At 38.7% G+C, this 25,542-nt stretch overlaps 2 protein-coding genes across 2 annotated transcripts in view; one reads left to right on the top strand and one right to left on the bottom strand.

Moving 5' to 3' along the window:
* Nucleotides 1–1,054: 1,054 nt before the first annotated feature.
* On the bottom strand, nucleotides 1,055–14,510 carry EIF3I (eukaryotic translation initiation factor 3 subunit I). Its single transcript, XM_053707249.1, has 11 exons — nucleotides 14,400–14,510; nucleotides 14,074–14,166; nucleotides 13,873–13,960; nucleotides 10,629–10,694; nucleotides 9,639–9,788; nucleotides 2,276–2,403; nucleotides 1,946–2,056; nucleotides 1,673–1,762; nucleotides 1,508–1,581; nucleotides 1,328–1,420; nucleotides 1,055–1,243 (listed from the first exon to the last, which is right to left on the bottom strand). The coding sequence occupies exons 1-11, from the start codon at nucleotides 14,400–14,402 to the stop codon at nucleotides 1,162–1,164; spliced, it is 978 nt and encodes a 325-aa protein (XP_053563224.1). The 5' UTR covers nucleotides 14,403–14,510; the 3' UTR covers nucleotides 1,055–1,161.
* TMEM234 (transmembrane protein 234) overlaps nucleotides 14,231–25,542 on the top strand; it is a 24,628-nt gene continuing 13,316 nt past the window's right edge. Inside the window, exon 1 of the mRNA XM_053707250.1 lies at nucleotides 14,231–14,548. Coding sequence (XP_053563225.1) covers nucleotides 14,506–14,548 — 43 coding nt within the window. The 5' untranslated portion in view covers nucleotides 14,231–14,505. The remainder of the gene's footprint in view (nucleotides 14,549–25,542) is intronic.

Here is a 25,542-nt window from a genome sequence, read left to right as displayed (position 1 = left end):
TATAGATAGTTAGTAGCCAGCAAAATTAACTTGATCAAGATACGGTCTGTAATATGTACATTGTTGTTGTTTTTTCTTTTCCCCCTGTAATTGGACATTTTGTTATTGTTTGTTATCGCCAAATATCTCAATAAAAAATAATAAAAAAAAATAAAATTTTTTTTAATCATTCCTTTATTACCCATTCCCCAGTTTTAGCTTAAAGGGACAGTCAACACCAAAATTGTTATTGTTTAAAAAGATAAATTTACTACCCATTCCCCAGCTTTGCACAACCAACATTGTTATATTAATATATTTTATATCATTTAAACCTCTAAATTTCTGCCGGTTTCTAAGCCACTACCAGACAGCCTCTCATCACATGCTTTTTTATTAGCTTTTCACAACAAGAGACTGCTAATCCATTTGTGCCATATAGATAACATTGTGCAGGACACAGCACTAATTGGCTAAAATGCAAGTCAATAGATAATAGCCATGTGATCAGGTGGCTGGCAGAAGAGGCTTAGATACAGGATAATCTGAGGTTAAAAGTATATTAATATAACCATGTTGGCTGTGCAAAACTTTTTTAAACAATACAATTTTTTGCAGTTGACTGTCCCTTTAACCAACACGATTATATTAATATACTTTTTACCTCCGATTACATTGTATCTAAGCCTCTGTAGACTGTCCGTTATTTCTGTTCTTTTGACAGACTTTCATTTTAGCCAATCAGTGCTGACTCATAGGTAAATCTAAAGGAGTGAGCACAATGTTATCTAAAATGACACACATGAACTAACATCCTCTAGCTGTAAAAAAACTGTCCAAATGCACTACGATAAGGGGCAGCCTTCAAGGACTTAGAAATTACCATATGAGTCTACCTAGGTTTAGCTTTCAACAAAGAATACCAAGAGAACAAAGCAAATGTGATAAAAGTAAAATGGAAAGTTGTTTAAAATCGCATGCCCTATCTGAATCATGAAAGTTTAAATTTTCACTTGTGTCTCCCTTTAACCTGGAGCAAATATTTAATCTGAACAAAAGGAAAGCCTCTGTGTCATTCTCGGTTAATAAATATATTTATTTTTGGCCCATATTTGAAGAAAGAGGGTTTTTTTATTTTTATTTTAAATGCCCCACAGAAGCATTTAGAATTGTGAAATTTCCTCAATATTCAGGTTCAAATTCAAAATATTGCTGGTCGAAGTAATGTATTCTAACATATCCGTCTTCTCCTCCGCTGCTGTAACTGTGAAAAGAAAGGGTGGAAGAGATTTAGACAATTATGCATAGTACAAGGGGTTATAAGTTTGTACACCACGAGTACACTCACCTTTTGCCATCTGGGTGGAATGCCAAGCTGTTTATGGGTCCAAAATGTCCTTTCACCCTCCCGAATTCCTCTTCAATTGCCACATGAAAAAACCTTTATGTAAAAAATAAATAAAGTTAGAAAGACTTAGAGCCGGAAGTGTTGAGCTAAAATACATGGTTAATTTATCAGACAACACACCTGGCCTCAAATTTTCCTATCCGAGTTGATGTTGTGGTCACATCCATAGCTTCTTGGCCTCCTCCCAAAACAACCTACAAATAAGAGCAAGTTAGGTATAAACAGCAGCAATTGCTGAAAACTATACTGGCAACAAATCGCTAAGCTACATAGTAGATGTCTTACATGATCATAAATGGGGGAAAGAGCAGCAGAGTTGACTGGTCTCTCCGTTCTAAACGTTTTCTGATGCTCCAGTGTTGTACAGTCAAACAGCTGCAGACAAAACAGAAATAAATATCCAATGTATTCATACACAATACTTGCACTGCTGGTTGGTCAAGTTAACGGTACACACAGCTACCAATTATGGCAATAATGATCCTCCCATTCAATTAAGATACAAAATACACCCCTTCCATATGGGTAAGACAAGCGTTCAGTCAAAAAGCTCCTTACCTTGGCTGTGCAGTCTTTAGATGCTGTGATAAACATGGTCATGTCCCGTGAGGTCTGAATGTCATTGACCTGCTTTGAATGCTCCTTGATGTTGTTTACAATCTCTCCTGACTGTTAAGAAAAATCACATTAGTGGTCAGGAGGTCAAAGAAGACAGAACTCATCAGTATAAAAGCCAGGAAACTGCAATCTGAATATATCTGTTAAATACTTTTTTGTGCATTCCAAGATATCCAGAAGAAATTGCTTTTCTATTCTTTTTTAAACAGAACAGAAAAAGTCCTCAAGTTATGACGGATGAGTAACAGATAAAGCATCATCACTACCTACCTTAGCACTGTACTGGTTTAGCTCTCCATTTTCATGTCCAGCAATGATAGTCTCCCCTAATGGGCCCCAAACGGCACTGGTTATCTTGGATTCACTGCATGGGATTTTCATGTATGGCTCGTTATCTTCTACAAAAGAGATGAGAAACAGACATTCAGTGGGAGCCAAGAAACAAAATAATACAAAGGTAATTGCACAAGGGAAGAATGCTGCATTTGTGAGCTAAGCAAATTTCCAGCTTTAGCAGTTGAGAAGCATCAATCTGCAGAGAAGCTAGTGAAATAATACAATAATAAAAAAATAAATAAAACAAGCAGACTTTACAACATGACCACCTCCCTTCTGCTAGGTCAGGAAAATGAAGAATAAATGTATCATGAAGTAGAGTTTTAACCAATATTTTATATTATATACAGTACATCTAATTTAATCAATTTATGCAACTAACTAGTACGTTGGTTCGCTAAAAATAACATTTATAAATAGCAGTCAATGAAATAATATTCCAAAAAAATTACACTGCCCCTCGGGTATATATATCTGAGGAAGGGGATACGGTCCCCGAAACGTTACATTAAAGCACGTTTGTTTTGAAAAGACCAGCGAGTGTATTCCATGGATTAGTACTATATATATATATATATATATATATATATATATATATATATATATATATATACACACACACACTATATATATATATATATACATATATATATATATATATATATATATATATATATATATATATATATATACACACACACACACACTATACTATGTAATTTACACATTTGATAAAAGCACTATAGAGTGCCAAAGCATCACTCCTTTAATGTATAATAAAGAGTAAATATTTAATTGCCGTAGCCTATTAATGTCAGTGTTGCAGTGTGAGTGTTAAGCTGATGCGTTTTACTCATACTGTAACATCATTATTTGAATAATTTTATCTTTATGACACTGCAAAATCTTCCTGGACCACTAGGTGGCACAAGCTAATTTCTAAGTGATCCAATACCTAGTGCATGTAGGAAAATAGACACTGCCAAATCCTTGTGTGTAACTCATAAATATAAAAAGTCCCACATCAATGTATGTTTAATGCTTTAGATTTTGCTTTATAGGATTCAGACAGGTTATAGCTGCCTGAAAGAATGTATTCAAGTATATATTTTTAAAGGGACAGTCAAGTCCAAAAAAAACTTACATGATTCAAATAGGGCATGTAATTTTAAACAACTTTTCAATTTACTTTTATCACCAATTTTGCTTTGTTCTCTTGGTATTCTTAGTTGAAAGCTAAACCTAGGAGGTTCATATGCTAATTTCTTAGACCTTGAAGGCCCCCTCTAATCTGAATGCATTTTGACAGTTTTTCACCCCTAGAGGGCATTAGTTCATGTGTTTCATATAGATAACATTGAGCTCATGCACGTGAATTTACCGTGGAGTGAGCACTGATTGGCTAAAATGGAAATCTGTCAAAAGAACTGAAATAAGGGGGCAGTCTGCTAAGGCTTAGATACAAGGTAATTACAGAGGTAAAACTTGTATTATTATAACTGTGTTGGTTATGCAAAACTGGGGAATGGGTAATTAAGGGATTATCTATATTTTAAAATAACAAAAATTCAGGTGTTAACCGTCCCTTTAAAGAAATAAAGCTTGTTTGACTTGTCTGAATCTGTGGTTTCAAATACAAAATACTTTGTTTATAATATTAATGATTAATGTGAGATTATCCAGATTTACCCAAAAGGTGAAATAAATCCAAAAGCTTACATATCAGTTCAAACCAGTTTACTTGAATTACTGTAGATCATGTAACCTAGAAATTACGGAAAATAAACTAAATCTAACAGTATTACAAGATTTTTCAGGCAACAATGTGAGAATCACTTATTGAGTACTGTGTCATATAGTTATATTCCAGAGTGTACAGGTACTGCTCATTGATTAGGATCATATAAAGTATAGACTGTATATAATAATCATAGATACAAAGCAATAGAGGTATATCCAACCATTTATATAAAACATAGCCAAAACCCTATGACGATAAAATAGGAAGGGATTTTTAATTTTAAAAATAAAAAATATAGCTCATTTAAACTGGCTTCTTTAGAATGTTGCAAAAACCTTGTAAACAAGTCAAGCTATATTTAATTTCACAGTACAAAGAGTTAAATGCTACCCTTTATTAGTTTTATAAAATACTTTTACTTCCAACGAGCCAATCAGGATGCAGATCATAAATACACTGCAGTATCTGAAAAACGTGGCGCAGTGAGAGTGGAGAAGGAAGCGACAGTTCTTGAGAAGTCTTGCTTGAACAAGTGAAATGTGTACTGCTAGCAGGTTCACTAGAATGTTTAGCACCTACACTTAAAATAGGACAGATACATTTCACGTCTAAACCTATTTTAAAATAGTATTTTTCTATAATTTTATTATATTAGAGTTTTTAATGAATTTAATGAATCTGAAATGAAAAACTACAAGCCAATAAAATAAAAATAACCATTAACCACACTTTTATTGAAAGTAACACACCGAAATTGGACAGAAAAATAACTATAAAAAGCAATATAAATAAAAATCTGTTAGATCTGTTTCTGTTATATATGACTGAAATAAGAATAATATATTGTTGATAATTTAATATCAATATACATTTTTCATTCAGTTCTATGCAACAGAATCAGATTGAAGAGATTTTTTTTTTTGTTTACCAGTTATTTAAATTAAGTATATTCCTAGAAAACTTTTATATCTATGCAAAAACGTAAGGTCTAGATAGATTACAGTTGATTGTTAAGCTTTACCAGTGCTCTGTCTGATTAATGAAAGCTGTTAAAATCAAAACTTGCAGGAAATGGTTTACACTGCGGTATTAATATTTATTGGCAGATCAGGACTACTGCATGTGTGTTAAACAACAAAGGTGGCATGAACTAGGCTTGTTCAATGCAGAAATGAATATCCCTTTTAAAAAAGTTTATTTTGGACCTTTTTTTAATATGAACAAAACAATTTTATAAATTAATATGCTCATTATTTTAAATGAATATTCTTATTTATTAAAATGTCATCTTTAATTACATTCATAACAATTATTTTGACTGTGTCATGTTTATAGGCAGCCAGACCTCTCCGTGCAATAAATATGACTGAGTAATCACCAGCTCCTCCTCCTGGAGTGCTTGTGCCATTTTACAATTAAAAAATGCCTCTCATTTCTCTCTGTAAAATGTTCCTGGAAATTATTTAACACTTTGTTCAGTTTACCTTAGGGTGTTTTTTTGTTTTAATATTTAAGTTCAGTCTAAGCCTATACCCCTTGTTTTTAGCCAGTGTTTGTTTAAAGAAAAATAAATCACTGTAGTTTCATTCTTTGCTACACTCCATTAAACAGTATGTAGGCTGGTTATAATTAGGGTTGTACCAATACCAATACTAGTATCGGTATCTGTGCCGATACCAAGTATTTGCATGAGTACTTGTACTCATGCAAATGCACCAATTTAAACTGATACCTTAACTTCCTACCCATACGCCACCTTGTGGCTTTTTTTCAAACTGCATGTTCCCATTTCATTTTAAGCTGGAGTGAAGACTTAACTAAAAATTGTTCACTTCTGTTCTGACAATACAAATTGCTGTTATTTGTATTATTGTACGTTTAAGAGCAGTGCTCCAAAAGCTGCTACTATACAGCTGGAAGCCTCTCTGGGAGAGATCACTGTACCTCATTCAGACAAACCCCTGAAGTACTGGGCAGTTAAATAAACTGAGATTTCCAGCTCTGGCTAAAATGGCCCAAAAATATATTTTTCTGCCCCATGCAGTAGTGTGAAAAGTGAAAAACTGTTCAGCTTGGAGTCAAACTTCCTTACTGATAAAAGAAACAGACTTATAGCTGAACATGCAGATATGCTATTGTTCCTTAATAAGAACTTGCCACTGTTCTACTTAGACAGGGCTGCACTGGGAATAAAAAGCAGCCCTGGAAAAATATGAAGCCCTGCCCTATTTTCTGTTGAGTCAGTGGAATGTAAATGTCCCATTTTTCTCAAAGAGGATTACTGGGACACTCCAGAATTAAATTACTTTGTGTTAAATGCAAATGTCAGATTAATATTATATAGGAACCCTACAACCCAATTGCATCCAGTAATCAACCCTTTAAATTGCAACTTTCCAGCCCCAACTGCTGCAGCTGTTATTTATTGTTGTTATTATTAATATATTTTATTGTAATATTTTTTATTTATAAACATGTTATGTGAACTTTGTGACAACAATCAAATAAAACTTTATTTAAAAATGTCTTTTGAGATACAGTTCATAATTATAAAGAAGCTATCTTAAATCATTAGTCTGTATTGTGCTTGGTAAACTGTTATACAACATAAAAAAAGCATCAGTAATTGGTATCGGTGAGTATTTGAAAAAGAATTATTGGTACTTGTACACGGTCTTAAAAAAATGTTATCAGTGCAACCCTAGTTAGAATGAAGTATTAAAGGGACAGTCTAGTCAAAATTAAAGTTTCCGTATTCAGATATGGCATACAATTTTAAACAACTTTCCAATTTACTTTTATCATCAAATTTGCTTTGTTCTCTTGGTGACATTTTTGAAAAGCTAAACCTAGGTAGGCTCAAACTGATTTCTAAAACAGTTGAAAACCACTTCTTAGCATTTTGAAAGTTTTTCACAGTTAGACAGTACTAGTTCATGTGTGTCATATAGATAACATTGTGCTCACTCCCGTGGAGTTATTTAGGAGTCTGCACTGATTGACTAAACTGCATGTCTGTCAAAAGCACTGAGGTAAGGGGGCAGTCTGCAGAGGCTTAGATACAAGGTAATCACAGATGTAATATGTGTATTTATATAACAGTGTTGGTTATGCAAAACTGGGGAATGGGTAATAAAGGGATTATCTTTTTAAACAATAAATCTGGAGTAGACTGTCCCTTTAATGGGCGTTATGAAGTTGGAAAAAGTTTTATATTCTGCTGATTATGGCACGAGAAGCATTTCTCCATAACAAAATCTGTTTAGTCAAGTCCTATTTGCATAACTGTTTAGGGATTTAAAAACGTAGAAGCTTTGTCTATTTATGCAATTATCATTCAGCATTGTGTGGGGAAGAGTTGCTCCAGTTCATTAGAGACAACGGAGGTTTGATTTACAGCAGCCTAACACAGAGCAACCCCCTCTACACAGCTGTAAATCAAGCCTCTGTTGTCTCTAACAGAGCTGAACTGCTGAACCAGAGCAACTCCTCTTCCGCACTAACAGCACTAAACCAACAGTACACCGGAGCCTTTCAGGAAGTGCAGATTCTGCAGAAAGAAGAACCGCTCCCTCTAGGTAAGAAAGGAGGGAGGAGGCTGTGCTGCAGTGACTTAATGCGTGAGTGACGTTGTGGGAAATGTAGTTGCTAATCAAATGGCCTAGAAGGCCTCTAGCTGCACCGGCCTTAATTTTAGGTGCGGGTGGATGCAGTAAGCGCGGCCAGCAAGTGTCTGTGTGGGGCAGATAGAGCATGCAATTTTCGGCCAGTTTGCCTCACTTTCGGCCCGAATGAGACAGCCCCATTTTCGGCCGAATATTTTGGTGCATTCCTAATTATTATAACTGTGTTTGTTATGCAAAACTGGGGAATGGGTAATTAATGGATTATCTATCTTTTAAAACATCAAAAATTCTGGTGTTGACTGTTCCTTTAATTACCCCATTGGCTTCTACCCCCTTACCATAGGGTGTGCTATATGGTTGATACTAAAGTCAAATTAAACTTTCATGATTCAGATATAGCACAGACTTTCCAATTTACATTTGTCCACAATCTTTTTATATGTTCTTAGGCCCCAGCTCCTACTGAGCATGAGCAAGAACTCAGCGTATAGACGAGTCTGTAAATTTAGAAATTCGTCAAAAAATAAAATAAAAAAAGTCAACTGCTCATGTGAAATTCAGAATAAGTGTTTTCAGAATGTCTTTTTATTATTATGAGTATTGATTATGCAATTTTACTTTGTTGAATTGTCCTTTAAGTGGATAAACCACAACTTTATAGTAACAAACACAGCCTCAGTTGTATTTAATAGTATTTCTTGTGTTTGAGTAACTAAATTAATCTATGTGTCGCTCTTAAATATATCTCGCAATATACATGAGGTTTGACTCTTTTCTGTTTGTATAATTTGGTTATTGTTTAAAACGGCTCTAATAAAAAGAATGTAAAGAAAAAAAGCTGTGAGATTGTTAAAGTGATGGTAAAGATGTATTGAAGGGAGAAAGGCATATGCTGTTTCACAGTGGTCACAGTGTAGTGCACACTGCACTGTGTAGTCTGTGTGAGTCTCAATCACGCGGTGGAGACAGGAAGAATACTGCATTCCCTCTCAGTCAAGGCCAGGCTGCGCAAGTGCGCTCCGCCTCCACATACAATCCCATAGGATAGCAATAGCCGGGCCAGCCATTTAAGTCATTAGTAATTGGTTGATTTAGCCATCCGGCCCTGAGTTCAGTAGAGTGGCCCTAGGGACTCAAAATTCTGCTGCCCTAGGCCTTAATACGCCCCTGCGTGCTTGCCAATTGGCATTATACTGGATGGCTAGCACGCTATTGGCTAAGAGGTGGAAACATCACCTCAATGAGAAAAGAGCGTTTTTCTGTGGGAGGCTGGCACTCAGCTCAGCATAAACTGCAGGCAAATAAAACTTCATGCTGAAATTTCCTTTATACGTCATGACAAAGTCCCCTTTATTTATAACACTGGTAAATACTAGTGTTTCAAAAATGCTTGGTTCGAGTTAAAAATATTTAAATACAAATTTCCAAATTTACTTTGACCTCTTGATATTCTTTGTTGAAAAGCAGGTAGGCAGGCTCATGTATGGGCACATGTCTGGAGCACTATAAGGTAGCACTTTTGCAAGAAAGCTTTTAGCAGTCTTATACACTGAAAAACACTGCTGCCAACTAGTGCTTAAAAGAATTCTTAAAAAACTGCTGCCATATAGTTCTCCAGACACATGCATGCGGTCTACGGAAGTATTTGTTTTCAACAAACAATGAGAAAAGCCGTATATATTTAATAATAGAAGTATTTTTTTTTAAAAATTGTGAGATCTGTTTGAATCATAAGAAAAATTTGGCTTTGATGTTCCTTTAAATGTTTACTTTTTTGTACCTTTAAATCAAGAATTTTCTTAAAATTTTGCCCAAAGTAGCCGTACAAGCAGAGAGAGAGATATCCTGAGTAAACAGGCTGCAACACTACAACAAAAAAGGACTTCCAATGCTAATGCCATCCCCCCAACATCAACCTCAATGTACTCACCAATTTGAGTGGGGTCCCTCAGGTCAATGAAGCTCACAAAGCACTGATAACCCATCTGTTTGTCTGTGGAGAACATAATAATGTTGCCACCAAAGTCAAAGCCACATGTTCTAACAGCGGAGTTGGTTTGAAGAAGGGCTAGCTGCTTTCCTACAAATAAAACAGAGCATTAGATAAAAGCAAATACGCAATTGCTAGATAAAAGAACAGACATTTCAAGAAGGGGACAAAAAACGTATACAACAGGTTATTAGCATTGGAATATGGCAGGGTTGTGCCACAGAGGCAGTAAACTGCATGGCATCTGCACCAAGCCAGAGTACAGGAAATTCATGGAGAAGAAATTACCATGGACAGAGAAGGTTAACAGCCTACTGGAAGTGAAGGACAGGAAAATGAACCAACAGGACAGTATAAAAAGGAGAGGGAAGATAAAAGAGTGTCATTTTATATATATCAGCAATTTTAAACACTGAACGACAAAATTTCTGCATACAAACAAAATGTTTTAAATTAATTTTGTAAGCAAAGTTTGCATAGTTTTGCAGTCCATGGACAAGCAACTTGAAATTCCTCAAGTATGTTTATCTTATCACATTCTCTGAGGCCGATTAGTGACAGATATAAGAAGGGGTAACAAAATATCACTACATTTTACTAGTCAGGGGTTAAAAGCTACTAACCCAGAGGGAACAAGTTACTGATGCACTCAATGTTAAAAATACCTGGATATAAGCAAGTATGATCCTGTGCTGATCAAGCAATTGAATAAAGTGCGACAAAAGCCTTTCTGGGGCAGTAGTAAAAATCGCAATGTTTAAGGAGGTAAACTTGCACAAAAAAATGGTCAAAATAAATATATTGCAAAGTGTATTCTTTTTTGTTTCTTAAACACAATTGAATGGTTACGACAAATTACATTTTGACTAATGTCAAACAAGAATAGTACTGAGAAAAAAAGCCAACAGATGTCAGAGTATTTGTACTCACCAGTTTCACAATCCCACAGTCGGCAAGAATTATCTGCAGATCCTGTCAGCAAATGGCTTGTGTCCCCTGTATGGGTAGTTAAAGAAACTACAACAAGAAAAATATCTACATACTGACCAAAACAGTGTCTGTGATACTAGCTCTTCAACATCCACTGTAATTCAAAGCATCTGTACAACACCTTCTCATTAAAAGGGACAGTCTACTCCAGAATTTGTGTTTAAAGAGATAGATAATAGCTCTATTACCCATTCCCCAGTTTGGCATAACCAACACGGTTTTATTAACCTTTTAAAGCTGTTATGACATTCTATTCCGTCATAATTAGACTGGGCTTTAAAGCCGTTATGACGGAATAGAACGTCATAGCTAACGGCTGTCCTGAAGCCTTCTGTGCTTCTAGGATTTAATCGCGGTCTGGAGGGCGTTCCTAGGATTGTAGGGACGCCCCCCAGATGCGATCCAATAATTGAAATCTTGAGATCGTATGCACTATCGCGTAGTTTCAATTTGTCTACATCGGAACAGTTGTTCCGATGTAGGCACTTTAACCCTGTCACGAAAGGGTTAATATACGTTTTATCCCTGTGTTTACCTTGTATCTAAGCCTCTGCAGACTGCCCCCTTATCTCAGTTCTTTTGAGATAGTTGCATTTTAGCCAATTGAATGCCTTATCTGTATCATGAAAGTTTAATTTTGACTAGACCCTTTAAGCATTAAGTGCACAGATTCAGTGTTCTCCTCAGCTGATTTTACTTACCACCCAGCTAAGAGTTAAATCAGTATTAAAGGGACCTATAACACCTTATAAAAATTGTTTAAACTAACTTATACTTACTAATAATAACAAACTAAGCATTAATCCATATCCTTGATGCTCAGTTTACCCTAAACAGTTCAAGAAGAGTGTCTTCAATCAGACTGCTGATCCAGTGCTTGGTAATGCTATGTATGCCTCCATATTGCCACACGGGCACAGCAGTCATGTGATGTGCATGGCAGATAATGGTATAAATAAAGTTAAGAGGATTATCAGAATGCTCCCTCATTGTGGTGCTTATCAAGCGCTGTATAAACATGATATGTGCCTCATTCATATAAATAAACATTCAGTTTGTGCATTCATTGTTTTAAAATCAAAGCACTGTTATTTTTTCTGTGTTAGAAGAAAGAGGAATGTTTATTTTTGCAAATAGCAAGCTACACGGGGAGGAGGAAGGAGGGGGAGAGTAAATCTTATAGAGGTGTGACAATTTATGGACCTAATGAAATAATCTATATTATAAAAAAAATAAAGTTGATTTTACAAGAATTGCATACATAAAAATCATTGTGAAGCTTGCACACCAACATGTAATGTTTGCTTAACATGTGGAGTCCTCCATGGGCTTGCTACCACAAGGGTCCAGTCACCCCCTTACTATTTTGCACGGGGAGGAGGAAGGAGGGGGAGAGGCATGCTCCGTGTGAAGAAGGCAGCTGAATAACGATGTATTTACATTTTACTACAAGATTTATGCACTAAGTGTAAGTATCTTTTCAATGTCTAGTCCGTAAAATGTTTGAAGTACTGTGTTATACAGCTGCCTTCTTCCCATGGAGCATGCCCCTCCCCTCTCCTCCCGGTGTAGCTTGCTAATCTATGGCAATAAGTGCATAAATCTTGTAGTAGTCGAATGTAAATACAGCGTTATTCAGCTATGAGCATGCCTCTCCCCCTTCTTCCTCCTCCCTAATCCCCGTGTAGCTAGCTATTGGCAAAAATAAACATTCCTCTAGCTGTGGAGACGTATTTCTTCTAACACCGAAAAAAAACACAGTGCTTTGATTTTAAAACAACGAATGCACAAACTGAATGTTTATTTATATGAATGAGGCACATATGATGTTTATACAGCACTCGATTAGCACCACAGTGAGGGAGCATTCTGATAATCCTCTTAACTTTATTTATACCATTATCTGTCATTCACATCATGTGACTACAACTGTGAGCAACGTGCGTTACAACATGGCAGGATACATAGCAGCATTGAGCTCAGTATCACCATTCTGTTTGACAACACTCTTCTTGAATAAACTGGGGGTAAGATGCACAGATTGCCTAAATATCCTTTTTTCTAGATTTGGAGTACATTTATGAATTAAAAGCAGAAGTTAGTTTGCAGAATTTGCAGCAGGTGTTTAGTGTCCCTTTAAGCTACAAATTATCTAATATTAAAGGGATAGGAAAGTCAAAATTAAACTTGCATGATTCAGATAGAGCATGTAATTTTAAGACACTTTTAAATTCAATTCTATTTTCAAATGTGCTCGTTGTATTTGATATCTCTTATGGAAAAATATGCACATATCATACACTAGTGGGAGCTAGCTGCTGATTGGTGCCTGCACACGTCTCTTGTGATTGGCTAACAAGCTGTGTTCAACTAGCTGCCAGTAATGCAATGCTGTTCCTTCAGCAAAGGATAACAAGATAATTAAGCTAATTTGATAATATAAGTAAAATGGAAAGTTGCTTAAAATTTTATGTTCTATCTAAATCATGAAAGAACATTTGGGGGTTTCCTCTCCCTTTAATGTTTAAACTGTTTGCTTCAAAGTCATCATTAAACAATGTATGCTTTGGATAGCTTAAAGGGAAATGATACCCTAAAGTTGAAGCACTTGAAAGTGATGCAGCGTAGCTGTAAAAAGCTGACAAGAAATATCACCTGAACATCTCTATGTAAAAAAGGAAGTTATTAACCTCAAATTATTAAATTGAAATCTCATGTGATCACAGCAAAGCAATGCATGACCTTAACACTGCTGATGCTGATTGACTATTGTGTGCTGTTTTTTTTAACTTGCATCTTTACAGCAGCTCTAGCTGTTCACATAGCACTTACTCTGGTGAGCTGAAGAAATTGAGATAAAATATATTTACTTTTTACATAGAAATGTTCAGGTGATCTTTTTATAATTTATGCTGCATCACTTTGAAGTGATTTAGCATATGAGTATTAGGTCACAAAATATTACACTGCCTACATACGGCAACTTCATAATGTCACCCAGGTGGCAACATTTTTTGTGGAGAACACTGCAAATCTATAAATATACCTTTACACAATGTACCAACCAATTGGAAAACAATATCGTATTCTGTATCATCCGATAAATACCAATTTACTCCTAAATCTAATAATCCCCATAAACTGTGAACGAAAAAGCTACATGTTCGGGTATTAATTAGGATACAATCAACGTCCACGCACCACACAGCTCCTGTGTGTCCGTTATAGGTCCCCAGACGTTCTCCATTCACAGAGAACCAAGCATTAACCACCTGCAGAAACATATAAACATTGTTACAGTACTAATCAAATGTTGTGGCGTAATTAAAGCTCGAACCAGTGGAAATGGTGCGAGTCTCATCTTTAAGATAAGGGTCACACTTACAGGATCTTTGGCAACAGTGAAGATGAGATCCCCATCTCGATTGTACTTGATCTGCGTTATGGCTCTTTCGTGGCCCTGGAGCAGGATGGGTCTCTGAGAAGAAAGTAGAATATTTTATAAAACGTGGTACACTGGGTAAAATAATACGAAGTAGCGCATGATCGCGGTGTGAGCCTCATACTGATGTATCAGCTGTACGTTGGAAAAAGTCGCTTAACATTAGGATAACGATTCTACATGGGCTGTAGTTCGCGTGCAGGTGTCACATTGTATATTCTGTTTTGTTCCCGCTCCCACGTAACCCAATAATCGAACACATTACACACCATTGTAGTATCCTGAGCGGCCTAGACTGCAGTCGCATGCAAGAAAGGACCGGAAGTTAGGAGGCCAGAACTTCAACTTAGATGCCCCGCTGTTCTGCTGCTCTCTATGGTTTTCGGAGGCGGAAGTGTTGTTATTATGGTGCTTGTGTGTAAGTTTGTTGCTTGTTAGCCATTACTTCTTTTTTTAGATATTACCTGTTTGGATACATTTCTTATATTCTTGATTTATGCTGCCATTTGTTGCCACATAACGTTATAATTTTAAATAATGCATTCCTCTTATTAAAGTGATACATTTAATACGCTACAATTACATGCCAAACCAACTTCCTGTATAGCCAGCTTCCTTACACTCGTACACTAACCGCTGGGTAAAATATTAGTTTAGCGTTCTAAATTATTTTCTCAGCCATATCTTATTATTTTCCTACAAAAATTGGTATGGGGGTTCAGATGAGGGCTACCAACAATGCTGCAATGTTTGTGTCTCCAGGAACAAAAAGGGGAGCCATATTTTGGGGTGTAAAGTCCCTGTTTTCCCCATAGACTTTACACAGCCAGCCAGCTCTGCTCACCTACATGGATACATTGTACAAACTGCTGAGGAAATAATGTTCACACAGTCTTAAAGGGACAGACAAAAAAAACCACACAGCCTTGAAAGGGTCAACTAGCACCACACGCACACAGTCTTAAAGGGACAGATCGCAGTAATGTTCATGCATTGCAACCTTAAAGGGCAGCTTGACACCTGCGCACAGAGCCTTAAAGGGACAGATCACCATAATGTGCACATAGCGCAGCCTTAAAGGGCAGCTCGACACCTGCGCACAGAGCCTTAAAGGGACAGATCACCGTAATGTGGATGCAGCACAACCTTAAAGGGCAGCTCGACACCTGCGCACAGAGCCTTAAAGGGGCAGATCACCATAATGTGCATGCAGCATGACCTTAAAGGGCAGCTCGACAAAATAGGGCTCCCTTTTTGTTCCTGGAGACACAAACATTGCAGTATTGTTGGTAGCCCTCCTCTGAACCCCCACACCAATTTTAGTAGGAAAATAATAAGATATGGCTGAGAAAATAATTTAGAACGCTAAACTAATATTTTACCAAAGGGTCAACTAGCACCACAGGCACACAGTCTTAAAGGGACAGATCGCAGTAATGTTCATGCAGCGCAACCTTAAAGGGCAGCTTGACACCTGCGCACAGAGCCTTAAGGGGACAGATCACCGTAATGTGCACGCAGCGCAACCTTAAACAGCAGCTCGACACCTGCGCACAGAGCCTTAAAGGGACAGATCACCATAATGTGCACGCAGCCAAACCTTAAAAGGCAGCTCGACACCTGCGCACAGAGCCTTAAAAGGACAGATCACTGTAATGTGCACGCAGCGCAACCTTAAATGGCAGCACGACACCTGCGCACAGAGCCTTAAAAGGACAGATCACTGTAATGTGCACGCAGCGCAACCTTAAATGGCAGCACGACACCTGAGCACAGAGCCTTAAAGGGACAGATCACCGTAATGTGCATGCAGCGCAATCTTAAAGGGCAGCTCGACACCTGCGCACAGAGCCTTAAAGGGACAGATCACCGTGACATGGACGCAGCGCAACCTTAAAGGGCAGCTCGACACCTGTGCACACAGCCTTAAAGGGACAGATCACTGTAATGTGCACACAGCGCAACCTTAAAGGGCAGCTCGACATCTGCGCACAGAGCCTTAGAGGGACAGATCACAGCAATGTGCACGCAGCGTAACCTTAAAGGGCAGCTCGGCACATGCTCACAGTCTTAAAGGGGAAGGCACACACAACCTTTTAGTGAGTTTACACACAGCGATGGTATGCATCCCCATGTGATGCACGCAGCCTTAAAGGGACGCTCTGTCTTAACGGGACAGTGGCACGTGCACGCATATAACCACACAGAGCACTCTCAGCCTTTAAAAGGACAACTTGCACCACACGCATACAGCCTAAAAGGGACAGATAGATAACCATAATATTCACGCAGCGCAACCTTAAAGGGCAGCTCAGCACCTGCACACACAGTCTTTAAGGTCCCTGCACACACAACCTTTAGTGGTTAAACGCAGACAGTTTTAAAAAGAGCGATAGTATGCATCCACATGCAAAGCACAGCGCCTTAAAGGGACACTCTGTCTTAAAGGGACAGGGGCACGTGCACAGCCTTTAAAAGGACAACTTGCACCATAACCACACAGTGTTAATGGAACAGCTCACACCATGCACACCTAGCACAGCCTTAAAGGGCAGCTCACCGCCTGCTCACACAGTCTTAAAGGGGCAGGCACACACAACCTTTAGTGGGTAAAGTCACACCACACGCACACAGTCTTAAAGGGAGCGATAACAGTATACATCCACACGCAACGCACACAGCCTTAAAGGAACATCTCACACAATGCTCAGTCTTAAAGGGGCAGGCACACTGGCTTTTAAGCACACCCAAATGCACACAGCCTTAAAGGGGCACCCAGTATTAAAGTGACAGACACAAACGCAGACTTTAAAGGGGGAGCTCACAACACACACACACAGTTTTAATGGTACAGGTGCACAAACACAGCACACACGGCCTTAACAGCACAGATCACATTATGCTTGCACAGTCTTAAAGGCACGGACACCCTCACACAATGCACACAGTCCTTAAAGTGATAGTAAACTTTTCCCCTTTGTCTAAACAAATCTGTAATGTTATAGATATTTTAGAAGGAGTTTAACTCTTCAGTTGTTATGAAGATGTGCTATAACTTACTTTTTAATGTAGCGCTGAAATCCAAATACCCTGCCCTCTGGCCACAAACTTGAAAAGTAATATTTTTTATTGAACTAACAGTTTGAAATATTTTCCAATCATCCCACTAAAACAAAGGTGCTGTATGACTAGAGGGCTGATTGGGGAACCCTTCAAACTGTTAGCTCAACAACAAAAAACACACACACTCACAGACTAAAAGCACAGCTCATGGCTTTGTGTGAATGCCATAAAATCTCTATAACTCTTTTTATGATTGCCTTGAGCCATCTCTAAGGGGCCGATTTACTAAAGTGTGGACGGACATTATACAATGTAGCGTAGCATACGCTGTCGGCATTTATCATTGCACAAGCAGTTTTTGTGAACTGCTTGTGCAATGCCACCCCCTGCAGATTCACGGCCAATCGGCCCTAGCAGGGGGTGTCAATCAGCCTGGTTGTATAGGATCGGGCGTATTGAAGACCGCAGCCTCAGAGGCAGCAGATCAGTTATGGAGCGGCGGTCTTTAGACCGCCGCTTCATAACTGCCATTTCTGGTGAGCTTGAAGGCTTGGGTGGAAACAGGGGGCATCAAGCTTCATTCGGAACTTGATAATTCGACCCCAAAGTCTGTGTGTACCATAAACCATTCATTTAAAGCATTTAAGGCTGTGCGTGAATGCCATGAGCTGTCCTTTTAAAGCTGTGTGTGTGAACATTGTGGCACCTGTACCATTAAAACTGTGTGTGTGTGTGGTGTGAGCTCCCCCTTTAAAGTCTGCGTTTGTCACTTTAATACTGGGTGCCCCTTTAAGGCTGTGTGCATTTGGGTGTGCTTAAAAGCCTGTGTGCCTGCCCCTTAAAGACTGAGCATTGTGTGAGATGTTTCTGTAAGGCTGTGTGCGTTGAGTGTGGATGTATACTGTTATCGCTCCCTTTTAAGACTGTGTGCGTGTGGTGTGACTTTACCCACTAAAGGTTGTGTGTGCCTGCCCCTTTAAGACTGTGTGAGCAGGCGGTGAGCTGCCCTTTAAGGCTGCGCTAGGTGTGAGCTGTTCCGTTAACACTGTGTGGTTATGGTGCAAGTTGTCCTTTTAAAGGCTGTGCATGTGCCCCTGTCCCTTTAAGACAGAGTGTCCCTTTAAGGTGCTGTGCTTTGCGTGTGGATGCATACTATCGCTCTCTTGAAAACTGTCTGCGTTTAACCACTAAAGGTTGTGTGTGCCTGTACCTTAAAAACTGTGTGTGCAGGTGCCGAGCTGCCCTTTAAGGTTGCGCTGCGTGAATATTACGGTGATCTGTCCCTTTTAGGCTGCATGCGTGTGGTGCAAGTTGTCCTTTTAAAGGCTGAGAGTTCTCTGTGTGTTTGTGTGCGTGCACGTGCCACTGTCCCGTTAAGACAGAGCGTCCCTTTAAGGCTGTGTGCATCACATGGGGATGCATACTATTGCTCCATTTAAAACTGTGCGTGCAAACTCACTAAAAGGTTGTGTGTGCCTGCCCCTTTAAGACTGTGAGCAGGTGCCGAGCTGCCCTTTAAGGTTGCGCTGCGTGCACATTGCAGTGATCTTTCCCTTTAAGGCTCTGTGCACAGGTGTTGAGCTGCCCTTTAAGGTTGCGCTGCGTGTACATTACAGTGATCTGTTCCTTTAAGGCTGTGTGCACAGGTGTCGAGCTGCCCTTTAAGGTTGCGCTGCATGCACATTACAGTGATCTGTCCCTTTAAGGCTGTGTGCGCAGGTGTCGAGCTGCTTTTTAAGGCTGCGCTGCGTGTACATTACGGTGATCTGTTCCCTTAAGGCTCTGGGCGCAGGTGTTGAGCTGCCCTTTAAGGTTGCGCTGCATGCGCATTACAGTGATTTGTCCCTTTAAGGCTCTGTGCGCAGGTGTCAAGCTGCCCTTTAAGGTTGTGCTGTGTGCACATTACAGTGATCTGTCCCTTTAAGGCTGTGTGCGCATGTGTCGAGCTGCCCTTTAAGGTTGCGCTGCATGCACATTATGGTGATCTGTCCTTTTAAGGCTCTGTGCGCAGGTGTCGAGCTGCCCTTTAAGGTTACGCTGCATGCACATTATGGTGATCTGTCCTTATAAGGCTCTGTGTGCAGGTGTCGAGCTGCCCTTTAAGGTTACGCTGCATGTACATTACGGTGATCTGTCCCTTTAAGCCTCTGTGCACAGGGGTTGAGCTGCCCTTTAAGGTTGCGCTGCGTGCACATTACGGTGATCTGTCCCTTTAAGGCTGTGTGCGCAGGTGTCAAGCTGCCCTTTAAGGTTGCGCTGCGTATACATTATGGTGATCTGTCCTTTTAAGGCTCTGTGCGCAGGTGTCGAGCTGCCCTTTAAGGTTACGCTGCATGCACATTATGGTGATCTGTCCTTATAAGGCTCTGTGTGCAGGTGTCGAGCTGCCCTTTAAGGTTACGCTGCATGTACATTACGGTGATCTGTCCCTTTAAGCCTCTGTGCACAGGGGTTGAGCTGCCCTTTAAGGTTGCGCTGCGTGCACATTACGGTGATCTGTCCCTTTAAGGCTGTGTGCGCAGGTGTCAAGCTGCCCTTTAAGGTTGCGCTGCGTATACATTATGGTGATCTGTCACTTTAAGGCTCTGTGCGCAGGTGTCAAGCTGCCCTTTAAGGTTGCGCTGCATGAACATTACTGCGATCTGTCCCTTTAAGACTGTGTGCGTGTGGTGCTAGTTGATCCTTTTAAGGCTGTGTGGTTTTTTTGTCTGTCCTTTAAGACTGTTTGACCAGGTGCTATCCTGCCCTTTAAGGCTTTGTGAACATTATTTCCTCAGCAGTTTGTACAGTTGTTACTGAGAGGCTGAGAATTTGATACAATGTATCCATGTAGGTGAGCAGAGCTGGCTGGCTGTGGAAAATCTATGGGGAAAACAGGGACTTTACACCCCAAAATATGGCTCCCCTTTTTGTTCCTGGAGACACAAACATTGCAGCATTGTTGGTAGCCCTCATCTGAACCCCTATACCAATTTTAGTAGGAAAATAATAAGATATGGCTGAGAAAATAATTTAGAACGCTAAACTAAGATTGTATCAACCGCTGATTTGTATTAAAAGGACATACAACTATCCCATTACAGCGCACTTCAACGTACAAAAGGAAAGAACTTTCAATTTCATGCGTGTTTTTAAAAGACTTCGGTAGACTTGTTTAATATTAAACGGACAGTATACATCAATTTTCATGTAACTGCATGTAATAGACACTACTATAAAGAATAATATGCACAGATAACTAGGCTGAAGTTGGCTTCTTATTCAGCCAGCCTATTATTGGGCAACTGATTACAATCGGACAAAAAAAAACTGTTTAAACAAAATATCTACAATTATTTTTATTTTAAATAAAATATTAGACTTTCCCAAAACCTAAACAAACTTACATTTTATACAAATGCATGTTATATTGCAATAAACAGATGGTAAACATGGCACAATTTTGGTTATGTTTGGGATAAGTAACTTGTATATTGAAAGGGTTAAAATCCTTTGGGTCACAGATTTATGTAGGGATATATACAGGGTGTGAGCCCTTTCACAGAATCAGACTGGCCCAACGCTATTTATTGCAAATAAACTGGTGCCAACCTTGCCACTTCATATACTTTATCTTTTCTGAATAAGTCACAGGTATTTTGAAAGGGTTAAAATCCTTTGGGCCACTCATTTCTGGGTGTACATATACAGGATGTGAATCCCTTCATACAATCCACATGTTTTCAGACTGGCCTAATGCCTTTTTATGGCAAACAAAATGGTGCCAAACTTGCCACTTCATATATTTTACCTTTTTGTGAACAAGTAACTGGTATTTTGAAAGGGTTAAAATCCGATGGGCCACTCATTTCTGTGTGGATATATACAGGGCAGGACATGCTCTCAGCCTGGCGCAACGGTTTCTATGGCAAACTGGTGCCAACCTTGTCACTTAATATATTTTTGCTTTTCTGAATAATAAAGCTGACATACTTTGTGTCATAGGCTTTAAAAAATATTTTCTATTTATTAATCTAGTCAATTAAGTCGTGTATAATGCCCTTTCATATTCCCTAAACTGTCACTCTGAACTGTTAATAATAAAACAGGACAGATTACAATCCACGTTTTCAGACTTGCCCAATGGTTTCTAGGGCAAACAAACTGGTGCCAACCTTGCCACTTCATATATTTTACCTTTTCTGAATAAGTATTTTGAAAGGGTTAAAATCATTTGAGCCACTCATTTCTTTGTGGATATATACAGGTCCTGAGCCCCTTCATAGATTAAACATGTTCTCAGCTTGGCCCAACGCTTTTTGTTGCAAAAAATCTGGCGCCAACATTGTCATCTCATATATTTTACCTTTTCTGAATAAGTAACCAGTATTTTTAAAGGGTTGAAATATACAGGACATGAGCCCCTTCATACAATCAACATGTTTTCAGGCTGGACATATGGTTTCTATGGGAAACCGGGCCCAACCTTGCCACTTCATATATTTTGCCTTTCTGAATACAGGACACAAACTCCTTCATTGGATAAACATGTTCTCAGCATGGCCCAACACTTTTTATGGTAAACTGGTGAGTAACTGGTATTTAAAAAGGGTTAAAATAATTTGGTCCTCTCATTTCTGTGTGGATATATACTGGGCATGAACTCCTTCATACAAACAACATATTTTCAGACTGGCCCAATGCTTTTTATGGCAAACTGTTCGGTGCAAACCTTGCTACTGCATATATTTTACCTTCTCTGAACAAGTAACTTGTATTTTGAAAGGGTTAAAATCTTTTGGGCTACTGATTTCTATAGTGATATAAACAGGGTATAAGCCACTTCATACAATCTTTTCTTTTATTTACGACTGGCCCAATGATTTCTTTGGCAAACTAACTTGTGCCAACTTTGCCACATCATTTATTTTTACTTTTTCTAAAAAGTAACTGGTATTTTAAAAGGGTTAAAGTCCTTTGTAAAACCTATTTCTGTATGGAGATGTGCAGAGCATGAACCACTTCATAGGATAGACATGTTCTCAGACTGGACCAACGCTTTTTTTGACAAACAGCAAATTGGTGCAAACCTTGTCAGATCACATATTTTACCTTTTCTAAATAAGTAACTGGTAATTTGAAAGGAAATCTTTGCCATAGAAATATTTGGGCTAGTCTTAAAACACGTGGGTTGTATACAGGGGCTAACGCCCTGTATATCCACACAGAAATCAGTGGCCAAAATTATTTTAACCCTTTTAAAATACAAGTTACTTATTCAAAAAAAGGCAAAATATATGAAGTGGCAAGGTTGGCACCAGTTTGCCATAAAAAGGCATTGGGCCAGTCAGAAAACATGTTTACCAGTTTGTTTACCTGAGAAACTGTTCAGCCAGCCTGAAAACATGTCTGTCCTATGAAGGGGCTCAAACCCTGTATATATCCACACATAAATTTAACCTTTTTAAAATATTTCAAGCAAGAAGGTTGGCACCAGTTTGTTTGCCCTAGAAACCATTGGGCCAGTCTAAAAACATGTGGCTTGTATGAAGGGGCTCACACCCTGTATATATCCACACAGAAATGAGTGGCCCAAAGGACCAGTTACTTATTCAAAAAAGGTAAAATATATGAAGGTTGGCACCAGTTTATTTGCCATAAACAGCGTTGGGCCAGGCTGAGAACATGTCTATCCTATGAAAGGGACTCAGGACCTGTTTATATCCACACAGAAATGAGTGGCCCAAATGATTTTTAACCCTTTTAAAATACCAGTTACTTTTTCAGAAAATGTAAAATATATGAAGTGGCAAGGTTGGCACCAGTTTGTTTGCTATAGAAACCATTGGGCCAGTCTGAAAACATGTGGATTGCATGAAGGGGCTCACGCCCTGTATATATCCACACAGAAATGAGTGACCCAAAGGATTTTAACCCTTTCAAAATACTAGTTACTTATTCAGAAAAGGGTAAATCTATTAAGTGACAAGGTTGGCACCAGTTTACTTGCCATAAAAACCGTTGGGCCAGGCTGAGAACAGGTCTGTCCTATAAAAGGGCTCAAGCCCTGTATTTATCCTTACATAAATGAGTGGTCCAAAGGATTTTAACCCTTTTTAAAATACCAGTTACTTATTCAGAAAAGGTAAAATATATGAAGTGGCAAGGTTGGCACCAGTTTGTTTGCTATAGAAACCGTTGGGCCAGTCTGAAAACATGTGGATTGTATGAAGGGGCTCAAGCCCTGTATATATCCACACAGAAATTAGTGGCCCAAAGGATTTTAACCCTTTCAAAATACCAGTTACTTATTCAGAAAGGTAAAATATATAAAGTGGCAATGTTTTCACCAGTTTCTTTGCCATAAATAGCATTGGGCCAGGCTGAGAACATGTCTGTCCGATGAAGGTGCTCAGGAGCTGTATATATCCACACTGAAATGAGTGGCCCAAAGGATTTTAAACCTTTCAAAATACCAGTTACTTATTCAGAGAAGGTAAAATATATGAAGTGGCAAGGTTGGCACCAGTTTATTTGCCATAAATTGCGTTGGGCCAGTCTGAAAACATGTGGATTCAAATTGTGCCATGTTTACCATCTGTTTATTGCAATATAACATGCATATGTATAAAATGTAAGTTTCTTTAGGTTTTGGGGAAGTCTATTATTTTATTTAAAATACAAATAATTGTAGATATTTTGTTTAAGCAGCTTTTTTTTTTTTGTCTGGTTGTAATCAGTTGCCCAATAAGAAGCTGGCCGAATAAGAAGCCAACTTCAGCCTCTTGCACAGATACTGATATGAAAATCCAGTATAAAACCTTTTAAAAACGTAATTAGAAGCTCCCAATTTAGCACTGTTGATGAGATTAAGCTGGGACACCTACTGAAAGCAACAGAGAGCAGACCGACTCCTGCATATAAAAAGACCCATTATGCAAACCAAAGCAATCTGAAGTCTGTATACATCAGTAAAAATTTACATTTTTACATCACCCCCCCCCCCCCCTAAATGGATCATCTACAAAACATGTATGCAAAGAACAATCTAGTGCTGACCCTTTAAGGTCAGCACTATTAAATGCCCAAAGTTCATCTGCCACCGATCAGCTTCTGTCATGCTCAGCTAACAATCGGCCAGATTACGAGTTTTGCAGTAAGAGGGGTGCGGTGCTAACTTGCACGTTATTGTCACCGCTCACTTACCTACAGCGCTGGTATTACAGGTTTTTATAAACCCGGCGTTAACAGGCAAGAAGTGATCGTAGAGCAAAATTGTGCTCCATACCGCACTCCAATACCAGCGCTGCTTAAGTCAGCAGTGAGCTGGTTGTATGTGCTCGTGTACGATTTCCCCATAGACATCAATGGGGAGAGCCGGCTGAAAAAAAGTCTAACTCCTGCAATAAAGTAGCGTAAAGCTCAGTAACGCAGCCCCATTGTTATGTTTACACCTAACACCCTAACATGAACCCTGAGTCTAAACACCTCTAATCTGCCTTCCCGACATCGCCGACACCTACATTATATTTATTAACCCCTACTCTGTCGCTCCGGACAATGCCGACACCTACATTATACTTATAACCCCTAATCTCCCGCCCCCAATGTCGCTGCAACCTACCTACACTTATTAACCCCTAATCTGCCGTTCTGGACATTGCCGCCACTATAAGAAACATATTAACCCCTAAACCGCCGCACTCCTGCATCACAAACATTAGTTAAATATTATTAACCCCTAATCTGCCGCCCCAACGTCGCCACCACCACCACCTACCTACATTTATTAACCCCTAATCTGCCGCACCCAACGTCGCCGCCACTAGACTAAAGTTATTAACCCCTAGACCTAAGTCTAACCCTAGCACCCCCTAACTTAAATATAATTAAAATAAATCTAAAGAAAACTTACTATTAATAACTAAATAATTCCTATTTAAAAATAAATAATTGCCTGTAAAATACACCCTAAGCTAGCTACAATATAACTAATAGTTACATTGTATCTAGCTTAGGGTTTATTTTTATTTTACAGGCAAGTTTGTATTTATTTAACTAAGTAGAATAGTTACTAAATAGTTATTAACTATTTAATAACTACCTAGTTAAAATAAATACAAATTTACCTGTAAAATAAAACCTAACCTGTCTTACACTAACGCCTAACCTTACACTACAATTAAATAAATGACCTAAATTAAATAGAAATACCTAAATTACAAAAAAAAACCCACTAAATTACACAAAATAAAAAACAAATTACAAGATCTTTAAACTAATTACACCTAATCGAATAGCTCTATCAAAATAAAAAAGGCCCCCCAAAATTAAAAAAAACCCTAGCTGAAACTAAAATACCAATAGCCC

The sequence above is a fragment of the Bombina bombina genome, chromosome 3, assembly GCF_027579735.1.
Source record: "Bombina bombina isolate aBomBom1 chromosome 3, aBomBom1.pri, whole genome shotgun sequence".
Lineage (NCBI taxonomy): Eukaryota > Metazoa > Chordata > Amphibia > Anura > Bombinatoridae > Bombina > Bombina bombina.
Note: the sequence above shows the minus strand (reverse complement) of the source record. Positions and strands in the feature narration are given on the sequence as shown.

What these genes read in the sequence shown, in the direction of transcription:
- EIF3I (XM_053707249.1), bottom strand. An exon ending in TCACTGTTGCCAAAGATCCT is followed by an intron (nt 13,961 to 14,073) that starts GTAAGTGTGACC and finishes ATGTTTCTGCAG; the next exon opens with GTGGTTAATGCTTGGTTCTC. An exon ending in ATAGGAAAATTTGAGGCCAG is followed by an intron (nt 1,421 to 1,507) that starts GTGTGTTGTCTG and finishes TTTTACATAAAG; the next exon opens with GTTTTTTCATGTGGCAATTG.